This window comes from Limulus polyphemus, unplaced genomic scaffold (assembly GCF_000517525.1).
Source record: "Limulus polyphemus unplaced genomic scaffold, Limulus_polyphemus-2.1.2 Scaffold97, whole genome shotgun sequence".
NCBI lineage: Eukaryota > Metazoa > Arthropoda > Merostomata > Xiphosura > Limulidae > Limulus > Limulus polyphemus.
The window spans coordinates 952547-965447 of NW_013665707.1; the positions used below are offsets into that span (position 1 = coordinate 952547).

At 29.7% G+C, this 12901-nt stretch overlaps 1 protein-coding gene across 1 annotated transcript in view; it reads left to right on the forward strand.

Moving 5' to 3' along the window:
- Positions 1-12901, forward strand: part of LOC106469592 (nucleosome assembly protein 1-like 1-B) — a 37116-nt gene that overhangs the window by 13691 nt on the left and 10524 nt on the right. The window contains exons 5-10 of the mRNA XM_013930097.2: positions 1710-1851; positions 4899-4988; positions 5596-5677; positions 6133-6206; positions 10306-10374; positions 11326-11465. Coding sequence (XP_013785551.1) covers positions 1710-1851; positions 4899-4988; positions 5596-5677; positions 6133-6206; positions 10306-10374; positions 11326-11465 — 597 coding nt within the window. The remainder of the gene's footprint in view (positions 1-1709; positions 1852-4898; positions 4989-5595; positions 5678-6132; positions 6207-10305; positions 10375-11325; positions 11466-12901) is intronic.

Sequence of the window (12901 nt, forward strand, 5' to 3'; positions counted from 1 at the left end):
TCGGTCTCTCACTGATGTCATAGCAACTTATTAGGTAATTTAAGTAGTTTGGCTTCCTGTCAATTAAAAGTCAGAATTCTACGATTGATTGAAAATTAATGATGTATTTGGACTAAAATGTAAAAAACTTGCACCTTTTTCACAATTTGGAAATGTATCTTTGTTAAATCGTCGAGTTACGCCAAAAAGAATGTAAATTTACTTTAGTAGACATTTTATACAACATATTAAAAGCTAATCAAAGTTTTTAGAAAGATCTAACGTTAGATCGTAGAATAATATTAGAAGAATATTTATTGATAGCATTAAATGTGATGAGGTTTAGCTCTAACTGAACTAAAGAAAAAAATATACACAAGTTACAGTGTTAATTTATTTCTTTATTGAATATAGGCCATACATAATAATGGCTTAACTAATGTTAGGACTAAGATAAGTGTACTTGTAGATTTCAGTTTCTGCAATTAGAAATCTTTTGTGTTACTCTAGAAATCCTGTATTTAAAGAAGTACAATTGCAAAATAAAGATACTAATTTTCCCACAAATGTTTTGCAGATCTCTGCTAGTTCTATTTAGTAACAAAGGATGAGATATTGAGTAGAGAGGAGAAGTAATAACATTTATTTTCACTTCTCATTATTGTAGTTGCTGGTTGTGTACATGTTTACTTCTTGATAGGTAGTTTCAGATATTTTTTTTCCTAATTGTGTTTATGGTGAATATATTAACTGATTGGTTTTTACTTTAGAATAATGTAAACAAAGTCTGGGTATACATGTTATGAAACTAACTTAATATATGCAAAACATTTCTATTCAGCAATCCTTTTTATTATACAAAAGGTTTCTATAGAAATAAAAAAACCCATTCATAAATGATTTTTGTAATTTCAAAACTGGAATTTGTTTTATTTGTTAAAATCTTAGAATGAAAATGTTATCTTGGTAATGTTATTTATTTGTATGATGTGCATATTAGGAGTTTCATGGTTTGAAATTTTGCTAACAAGGTACTTGTCATGCTTAAACTGATTCATAACTGATTAATCTAGTTGGACTTAGACTCTATGAAGTATAAGAACTGTAAATGTCACACTGCAGAGCTGACACAGATCACAGGATTAATTAAGCCCGAATTTTCCTATGTGTTTAGTTTTGGTTACTCATTGTAACAATAAAAGGCAAATAGATTATTAAATCAGCCCTCTTGTTTCAGAACAGAATACATTATATGATTCAGACGAGCTGATGTATTGAGCTTACCACCTTAAATTATGTTTAGAATCAGACATTGGAAGTTAATCCTTTCCTATTATCCATTTATGCATTTTCTTGTGTGCTGTAAAGTATCTAAAGTTCCAGTCTTTTGTATCTGCTTCCCCCCCCCCCCTGGTATACCAAACAAACAAATGTCAACTACAGTCACATTTCAACACATGCAGTGGTATAAAATAAAACAATCAATGACTTTGAGTAGAGGGGACATTTTGAACTGATAGTGCCTGAAGTCAAACTGTAAGCTGTGTCTGAGTTATCATAACACCCCTAGTATATTGTATATATACAAGTTTTTTGTCTTTTTTTTTGTAATGTTCAGTACATAAGTATGTGTTTTAAGATGCTTATATCTTTGTGTTATATACTTACTTGTAGTATGTCAATATTATTCTAATATTGTGTTATAAAAGATGTTGATTATAAATTTTTAGCTTACCAAAGTCAGTGAAACGTAGAATCAAAGCCCTAAAGAATTTACAGTTAGAATGTACGAGACTTGAAGCAAAGTTTTATGAAGAAGTACATGCACTAGAGTGCAAGTATGCGGATTTATATATGCCCTTTTTTGAAAAAGTAAGTATATTTTATATCTGTATAATAATATTCAGTGTGCATTTGTAACATAACTCCTCCTAAACTGCTCCTCGCATCAACTTCTAAGTGGAACAAAATTAACTGTCTTGGTTTCGAGGATTGCACTAAGGGAAAAATTTTTGCCCCACCATTTGGAGAACTCAGATATTTCCCGAAAACCCCTTCTCCTAAAATGTTGGCCTCACCAGCTTTTAAATGGTGGTGCCAAAAGAATCGTTTCAGCCCAGAGGTTTACACAAAGGTAAAATTTTTCATGCAACCCTTTAGGGAACCTGGGTATTTTGCAAAAACATTTTTAGGGGAATTCTCCAAAAGGGACCCCAAAGTTAACATTAATCTACATTAGAGCATGTAAATAAGTAGGCATACTAATTACTGTTCATAAATTGGTTAAAGTAATTAAATTTGCATTGTAGTTCCAATGAACGGTAAGCTGAAAAGTGCAAAATAGTAGTTCAAGCATTAAATTTGCATTATAGCAACCCTGTGCATGTGGGCCAGTGATGCATTTTATCATAATCCTCACTTAAATAACTGTTTCCCCTTAAAAAAAAGTGCCAGTGTATATCATAATTGTGCGCATGAGAGATATAGCAACCAACAAACAGTTTTTATGCTAGTCTTGTAAGAACATTGCTAGTAGCTAATAATGTACCATCTGCAGATCAATAATGTGTTGTAAAATTAAGACTCGCTTGGAGATATCTAAAAAGTTAGTCTGATTTATTTATGTTACAGATAATTCCTTTTAAAATAAATGATAGTTGTGGATTAGAGCTTTCATTTTGTGAAAATGGACGATTTGGTGAGGTTTCTTCACAGGGTAGTTATTCAGCATTGTTTTGCCCTACCTTTGCCCAATATTTTTGTTTTTCTGGCCAAAAGTCAGTTGCTTTTTTCTCTGATAGTTCCTGTTTTAAAGCATGGAAAATGAATTTGAAACACTAGTGGACTATCTTATGCTTCCTATTACTTGAAACTATAAATTGAAAAGGTGCATTGAGTGTAGTCTGAGTATATATGACCACAATGGGATACCTAATTGGAGAAGTATATCAAGGAAAAGAGGACGAGAGTTTTCAGAAAAGAATTAAAAACAAACAAGAAGAGAAAAGAAGAAAAATTCTTCTGTTTCTTCTTATTCAGTAGCAAAACTGCTGTTGTTTTGTTTCTTGAAGGTGTTAATGAAGGTCATTTTACTGCTCATGCAAATACTTTTGGTTATTGTTTGCACTGAAATATTCTAATTTCTAGCAAAGTTCAAAACAAAAAGTACCAAAAGACCCTTGTCAAAATTTGTCAACTTTGAAAGATTTGGAAGCTGTATCAGAATTAGTTTCAGTGTTGTGTTGGCTTTGAACTATCTAGACCCAAATTTAAATATTGTAAAGAAAAGTGAAAAACTAGTCCTACGGTTCTGATGATGTGAAACTTTTATCATCACATTTTGGGGTTTTTAGCTTTGTAAATTTGCAAATTCGGGCTGAAAAAACTTATATTTCGTGAATGAACTGATATGTTTTTATAAAATACTTGACTTCTAATAACATCAACATTTTATATTCCTAAACCACAGAGTTAAGTTCAAATGTATATTTGAAACAGTGTCATCAGTATTTTTTTTGTTCAATTCTTCATCTTTTTAATCTAACTAAATTTTTCACTTTAACAGGGTTTCTGATGTTATTCACATTTTGAAAACACTAGATATATAAGAATTTGGTCATATTATTTCTGACGAGGCAGTATCTTTACCTGTATAGTTGAATGGCATGTGATAAAATTTCATTTGGATCTAATGATCCAAGCTATTTTAAGTTCTTCAGTTGGAAATTGATGAATATATTGTTAGGAATGTTCTTCAGTTTCTGTTTAATAGAGCCCTTGTCAACAAAGCTCAAGCTGTTTTGTTTTTCAGCTTCACCATTTGTTTTTTTATCATTTCACATTCCTATGGTAAAGTGTTAAGTCATTGATGGTAGAGCTATGTTTTTATTTTACATACATTTCTTTATAATTACATTGTTTTTAAAGTGTATGATGCTGTTTTCATTACCTTGAAATTGTTAAAATTATCTCAAATTTGAATAAATCTTATTTTCCAAATGCAGTAGGAGAAACCTCATTTGTTAAAAAACAATGAATGAGTTTATGAGCTTTGTGAATAAAAACTTGTAATGTTGAACAAATTGTACTATATCTAAATAAGTTAATACTAGCTGGATATTCAATAATATTAGAGCATTTTCTTAAATGAGTGTTAACAAATTTCAGATCTTTGTAGATGAGAATTGTTAAAACCTTAATTGGAGCTTTTTTAAATATCTGAAATGAACCTTGTTTGTAAAGTGTATTCCACATGGTTAGGGATTCCAAAATAATTCAAGTATTACAAGATTTTTTAAATAGACATTGAGGTCTAATAAAACTGTAATACATTTCTTTATGACTCTATCAGTTTTAAAATGTTTATACACCTTTTGATCTTAAAATGTTTGTGTTTGTAGCATTAAGCCATGATTTTTTTTACATAATGTTGGTTTTAGTGTAACATTAAAACCATGATTTTTTTTCACATTGAGTTGATTTTCGTGTAACGTTACACCATGATTTTTTAAATAAAGTTTGTTTTAGTGTTTCTACATTAAACCATGAATTTTTATATCAGGTTGGTTTTCATGTTTCCACGTTAAACCATATTTTGTTTTACATAAATTTTTTGTATACTTTTTCTTTGTGATAGCAAAGTTGTTGACAGTTTATCAATGAGTGATTATGTATTACTGTGTAAAGAATCTTGATATTGATAACTTGTTCATAGTTGTTAATAGTGAATTTCTTGTATAAATATGCTTTTGTTTTTTCTTGTGAAGTGATTGATAGTCAATGCATAATGAGAGTCCCATTTGTTTGACATAAAAACAAGTTACATTGTGGTTATAACAAGGAGTTTATGTAGAGAGAGAGAGAGAGTCACTTTATATTTCAATACCTTTTTTAACAGTTTTCCTGAAACTTTTTTATAGCGAAATGAAATTATTAATGGAAAAGTTGAACCAACAGATGGGGAATGTGATTTTCCTTCTGACTCTGAAAAAGATGATGATGAAATAACAGTAAGTATCCACGTTTTCATGAGAAATAATGTAGTAGCTTGATGGTAGTGAACAAAAGTAGCTTGATGGTAGTGAACAAAAGAAAACATCAGTTCATTATTGTGGTTGGTAGCTTGTTATTTCTGATGGTTTGCATGGTTATTCAGCTTTTCCTGTGGTATTTCCACAGTTTGCTCAACTGAGTACACTGAACTTATTTCGTTATTTGTCAGAATGGACATGTTTGGTATTTAATGTTACTTGATAAGAGTTAAAGGAAATGTTTTGATTATGGTAGTGGTTAGATTGAAAGATTCATATATTATTACTTTAAATCCATACGAGGTTTTAGTATTGAAATTCATAGATATTTTAATTCTCAATGTGTAAGTAATATTTTACTCTTTTGTTGCTGCCCCCCCCCTAATATCTGTACTATAATTGCAATAATTTTAATGTTTCAAAGAAAAATTTTTATATTAAATTTTAATTGTGATATTATACAAAATTACTAGCAACATTTGCAAAGGGAAAATAGTTTAAATTATTTTGTTGTTAATTTCTATATATGATCAAATCATATTCATTGCACAATGTCTTGTAGATAAGTTTTGTATATTTTTCTCAGAATGAACTCAAAAAGAAGACTAAAGTAGAATCTAAGGAAAATAAAGATAATGAAAACAAAGAACAAAATGAAACACAGAATGGTAAGAATTTCTCTATGCTGTGTAAAGATCTCCAGTTTATAAATGTGTTTGAAAGCAAGCTTTAAAAAGAATCTTGCTATAGATTATTTCAATTTGTTTATACTTTTCTTACTTGTGACAAGATTACAGAATATAATATCTTTGTATGTGGTGACACTGTAATTTTTTTTTTTTTTAACTTTACATAAAAAAAATATGCATACTAGAAAAATTCATGAGAAATAACACTAGGTGGAAGTTTGAGTAAATTCTTAGCACGAGAAAAATAGACCTGAGGATGTTTCCTGAGACTCCTTATTCCACTTTCTGCTCTTTTCCAAAAGCAAGGCATGTCTAGATATGTATAAATTTTGTTAGTTTGTTTCTGGTTCATGATACTTTCTTATCTTTTACAAATGTACAGGTTTTTTTTATTGGATGTGGTATTTTGAATTTTTTTTTAAATCTTATTTCAGATGATACTAAGGGTATCCCAGAGTTCTGGTTAACAACATTTAAAAATGTTGAAATGATATCGGAAAGGATTCAGGTATGTATAGTTACCATGTCAGCATTTTTTTCTTACAACTTCTGGTTGGAAGTATCATCTATCTTTATTCTTGTATTTAATTTTAAAACACCTGTAAACTTTTACAATTTCCAAAAATATTTAACACTGCAAACTGAACTGTGACTGATTTTAACTGCAATTCAAGCTCAATTTATATTCTGACTTCAGATTATTTTAGTATTATATTGATCATTCACAAATATTTTGTTCATTTGCAATTGAAAACACAGAAGTAGATGATGGACAAACGTATTGTTTTTTCATCTTTATTGAGGTACAAGGTGCCCTTAATTTGTAATGATACAACAAGCAAAGATGATGTTGCAGTTCCAACTGTAGTTTAAATTCAAATAGCTCTTAGTTGAAGTACAAATTGTGATTGAAGTTTTCGGTGTCAGAAAGTCATTAGAAGAAGTAGGGTCAATGGCAAACAGTCATTTTATGTATAGGCATAGTTGCCTATAAGATTATGCAGAATCTTCAGACAACCTGAAACTGAGCTGAAAGTGCAGTACAGTGATTGAATAAATAAGGATTCACTTTAGTCTGTTGTGTATTTGTTGGTGTGTGTTTTAAAAACACAGATTAATTTTAATTATTTCAGTTGGCTCACGTGATTCATGTTGTAAGTGTGAGTTGATATTAAATCCTGTTTGGTGAACATAACATAGCAGAAACATTTAATACTATGCTCTGAGGAGACAACAAAAAAAGAAGTAACGAGTACTGTATGTTTTAGACTTAAATTTACTGCAACCCAAGAACTCCCTCGTATTTCATAATTAATATTTCTGATTTTTGGAAATTGGTGGATATTAAGTTACTATTGAATATCAAGAAGCCACTGAAAAGACTGAATTTCAAATGAATTAGTAGTGTTATAAAAAATTTTATGCATGTTTTCTTTGGAATTTTTAATGCAATTTTCACACTATAAATGTTTTTTTGTCTTCTTCTTTTGGGGGAATGATGAAAAGTATAAGTATGTACTCTGCCCTACCAAAAGTATCTGGACATTTATTTATTGGCTTAATATATTGTTGTTTTGAAAGCTTGTCTAGTTAATGACAACTATAAGGCTGTGGTGTGACTTTAAATCAACCTCCATATTCCAAAAATATTCAGTAGGATTAAGAAGTGGACCCTGGGTAGGTAATTTTGATATTGTTACACAGAATTAAGAACAAGGTTTTAGTGAGTTACATTCAGAATTTTAATTAAACTACTTTCTTTTTATGGTATAACAATAAATATAGCATATAAGCATATCTAATAATCTTTATTTTCATAGTATATAAGTTTTAAGTTATTACTTTTATAAGGCAATATTAAAACAAATCTAGAATTTCTCCCAGTGTGAGAATTGTGACAATTGCTCTCTAGGCATCCCCTCTTCTCTAACTCATTTACCACCCCTCCTAGAAGTACAGCATTTAACATAAATTACTTATTATAATATCGTCATCACTCAGACAAAGCATACTTTTCATAGCCTTCTATCTCATTTGGTTACAAAACCAAGAAATGGACAACCATATCTGTCTTGCCATGTCCACTTGTCGCAACCTCATTCAGAAATTGCCGATAGTTCTCTCTGCCATTCAATACTATATTATTTAGAACCAATGAAAAGCCAAGATTTTTATGTATTAAGTGACGTATTATATTATGTTGTTTTATGTAAAGTGAATTGTCAATCTCACTTTAATTTCGAGCTTGATTCCCATGGGAAGCACATTGATGAGTTTAGATGAAGTTTTAACGGCTCTTATCATATAGCTAGAAAGCCATAAAAATTGTGAGTTATGGGACATTGTCTGCTTTTTGCACATTATAATTCCATGTTCATTGGAGCACTATTAAATTGAATAAAAAGATTTAGTGCAGTACTACCATTAATATAAAAATAGTATGGTTACGTGTCGTTCACACCAAAAATAAAAATACCTGGGTGAATACTTTTTTCTTATTTTCATGGGTATTCTTTGTTTATTATTATAATAGTAATAAAAATGTAAAAATGTGAAACTTTTATGTTAGTTAATGTTAGATTAGATGAAATAAATAATATAATAAAATATTTCATGAGGCATGCATGAGCTGCTTGTGTGTAATGTAATCAGTAGTATAACATGAGTTGCACATATTCACCATATGATTTACAACTTATAAGGAATGAATAGTAGTTCGACATTGTTCAAAGGGCAATAAAAGTTAAATATAAATAGACAGTCACTGTTATGAGTTTAAAGCTATTTAAGATAAACAAATGTAGTTTCATATTACAATTTGAAGTCATTCTAGAAAGAAAAAAAGGGGCAGTTTAGATATATTTCGATTTGTTTTTGGTGGTTGTGAGGTCAGTCAAATTGACCTAACTTGTATAAAGTTAAGGTAGAGAAAATAACAGATAAAATATAAAGTTTTACTGAAAAAAATGTTTAAAGTTTATTTAGAAGGTTTTAGAGATTATGCAAATAAAATTTGAGATTTTTGAGACAAAGAAAAGTATTTTTTTATCTTAACATAGATATCACTTAGCACTTAGACTAGTATATAGAAATACTATATATATTCACAGACAAATATTTAGTAAAATTACTTGATGACGAAGTTGATATTTTTTTAGTACAAAAGACTCGTACTGTTTACTAAAAGTCTGCCAAATTTGTGTAGGTATACAAAGTATATTAAAAGTTATAGTATGGAAGCTATAATGAGTACAGAAGTGTTTACAAGGTCGGTTGATTCGACCGACCCCATTGTAAGATAATTATACATACTTTGCTGCAACAGCACATTAGTCTAATGACCACAAAGCTCTGCCATGGTTTGTGGAATATGATTAAGATAATATTATATCTGTGGATATTGAGGTGGTCAGACATTTCCCTTTGGTACAATCCTTCACAGTTTGCTAACTTAAAAACATTTCTATATTTTGACCTGTAGAGTTTTAGACATCATTAAATAGTCTAATGTGGAGTGGGTGGTGTTTTATCTGCACATTGTGTGTATTTCACCTGTTGGTTTGTTAACATCAAAAACTACTTCAGGCAAAAAATAAAACATTTGCAGGTAGAAATACAGATAAGCTCTGTGTATTCAGATGATGGTTTATTGGTGCAGCTAAGAATTTTACTCACACTGATTACTGGGCATTATTGAATTTACCCTCATGAGCAGTATCTGAAAATATTTTACTTTTCCTATACTGGAGCCTGTTGCAAGTTTGTGATCTTCAAGAGTCACTGGCTGTATTACTTTGTAAAGTACCCAGACTTTCTAAAACTGGAGCTTGTTGCAAGTGTGTGAACTCCAAGGGTTACTGGCTGTATTGCTTCATAAAATACCCAGCCTCTGTAAAATTGCATCACATCGTGAATTCGCTCTACAGTATTTTACTTAGAATGGTTAGATGTAAGTTTTCTTCATTTAAGTTGTTAGACAAAATCCAATATAATTTTAGCTTATATTCATAATTTGCCAGTTCAGTAATTATAATGGATATGTTTATGTTATTGATGAAAGTATATGTCAGAAGTAGTGATGTAGCTAGTTAGGAGATTAATAACTGTTTCATTTACTCTGCCTTGATTAGTCACGTAAAATGCTCTTTAAATAACAATAATGTACTTATTATCTCTGGTGAGTTTTATAAAATGAATAGGAGAAAATGGAAAAGTTTAGAATCACTTAAGGTTATAACTGGCATGGGTTTTATATAGTGCATATATATATGTGTGTGTGTAAAAGGTGGTTTAATATAAAAATACATTATATGGCTATTTGGCTTCTTCAAAAACAAAAGTATTTAATTTTGCTTGTTACAGATATAAAGTGGTAGCATTAGCACATTGCTAGAAGCACAACATACTGTCAGTTTAAGTTTTTAGCATCTAATGAGTACTGCAATGCAACTCAGATAATTGATTAGTAGCAACTTAGAATGAATGTCACAGCAACCATTGTAGTTTATACTGTCAGTACTTCAAAGTTATAGGTAGCAGGAGATAACTTTTACTAGCTTTGCTTTTAAATACAAATAAAAGTAAAGATTTTTATTTATTTTGTGTAGGAACATGATGAGCCTATCCTTAAAGACCTTACAGATGTTAAAGTGAAATTATTAGATTCTAATCCAATGGTAAGTCTACATTTTTCACATAGTTTCCTTTTGAAATCTATAGCGTTCGTTTTTCTGTGAAGCTACTTACTTAATTCTTTAGTGCATACCTCTGAATCTTAAACCCAAACTGTATACATATCCATTTAATTCACAAACCCTCGGTCACACACAGAGTAATAAACATATTTAGATCAATGCAATAATATTATTACATTGCTTTTGTCTACAGTAGGAGCCTAGTAAAGTTTTGCCACTAGCTCTAGGAATATATAACATAATACAAAATTACTAAAAAAGCTTCAAACATATTAGTTTGTAGCAATATTAATGTAAACTGTGATTTCTTTATCGGTATGAATATTCTACAAGCTGCACTAGAAAATACTAAGACTAAATGCTCAAAGTTATAAGTTATATGAAGAGCCTGGATGCAAAATGTGGTGTATGCCATTACTGAGAAAATTGAACTACCAATAGCATTTGTTTGATGGACGTGCAGCATTTGGACTAAAAAAGTCCTAGGGATATAAATAATTTTGTCCAAAAAATATGATACATTTTGTAACTTGTGGAAAGACTATATTTTTTTATAACATTTTGGACAAGAAACGTTTTTTCAAAGATTCCACTCCCTTAAAAGTTGTTTTAGATTATTAAATTTGTAAAGTCATTTGCCAGATTTTCTTTCCTAATGAAAAGTAGTTCAGTTTCATAAGAAAAAATTTAAAGTTGCTTGTTCCACCAACCATTTTTTAATGTTATTGTTTATAGTTTAATATATTATTTAATACCATTATATTGTTATGTATGTTTTAAAAATATCAATACATTATTTTTTTTAAAACAATTAGAATATTGTTTTTGTTCGTGAACTATTTTCTGAACAGGTTAGAAGAGAACTGCACATCAGAGAGAGTATATATATTCTCTCTATCTGTTTAGTAACTGGAATAATATTTTCATTCACAGGGTTTTACATTAGAGTTCCATTTTAAGCCAAATGAATATTTTAGTAATACATTACTAACCAAGGATTATGAAATGAGATGTGTACCAGATGAAGATGATCCTTTTGGATTTGAAGGACCTGAAATTTTTAAGTGTAAAGGGTAAGAAGTTAAATTAATTACTAAAAACTGGTTTTAAACTTCAAGGATTTTTATAATTACATATGGAAATTTATCATAGAAAATTGTTCATCGTAATACTGAATAAGAAGGAACAGAGCTAACATATAATAGTATCATGCATCTAATACCAAACTTAACCAAAAATTGGTATTTGCAGTCATTATAAAATCAAAATATAATATATTTATAATAGTATCATGCATCTAATACCAAACTTAACCAAAAATTGGTATTTGCAGTCATTATAAAATCAAAATGACCTATACTGTTTCAGCTTTGTCCAATCTTCAAGGAAATGTTAGAACCTTTGGTTTACCAAAAGCAAGCAATACAGTCTTTGTCTATGAGTTTTTACGGTTCCGTAGATATATCCAGGCGCATAGTCTCCTATGATAGGTTGGAGAACCTTTTCTTTTGCTTGTTTGTTGACAGTGGCGATCAATTTATTGACGTCTGTTTTTAGTGTTTTTGTCGGGTCAGCTCTAATCCTCTTAAACTTGCTATTGTCCGATACTAAACAAATTTTCACATATTGAATGAAATCAACATTCTGTGGTGCTTCTAATTAGCTCACTTACAGGTGATGTGGTGTAACAGTATTGGAGTAAGTAATAGAATTGATGCTGAAATAAACTAGCAGCATGGATAGTTTGCAGATATCTACATTGTTTAAAATATTATTAGTTTTGATGTATCACATTCACTTTACAAATAATATTACTTTGGTGATACATATTTGTTTCAATAAAAAATGTGCTCATAGAAACAATAGCATCAATAATATTTGATCTGTTATTAGGCAGTGGAATGTTAGCATGTTCATTTTCTCAGTTTTATTTTTAGCAATAAGATAATTAGTACACCATTATAGATAAGTTTAGTGTTAATTCTAATATATTCAGAAAACCAATACAAACATCTTTGGTATCACATGACCATAATAATTTATTGAATAACAGTAATCATAAGAATGCATTTGTAGGTAATGATAGACATTTAACTGTTTATTGTATGTGTATAATAGATATTTACTGAGTCAAGACAATTTTGTGGGTTAATTTATTGATCAGTTTAACCTTTTTTTTTTTTCAATATTGATGTTAAACAATAAGCTGTTTTTTAAGTAATCAAGTTGTATAACTAGCATGTAGGTAATTAATAAATCAGTTAACATTATACCACTACGCTGCTCAGTTGTACATGTAGAGAAATACAAAGATGCAATACCCTATAACCTGAGCACTTTCAAAAGGTGGAACTTTTGAAAGTGCTTGTGTACTAAGGTACCACATATATGTGTCAAATTGACTTCTCGAACCTATGTGTTCTAATAGAGCATGCATGTAGAGAAATAAATGTTCAGAGGTTTCAAGAACTATATGTAGATTATTGTTATCATGCATAACCCTTGTGTA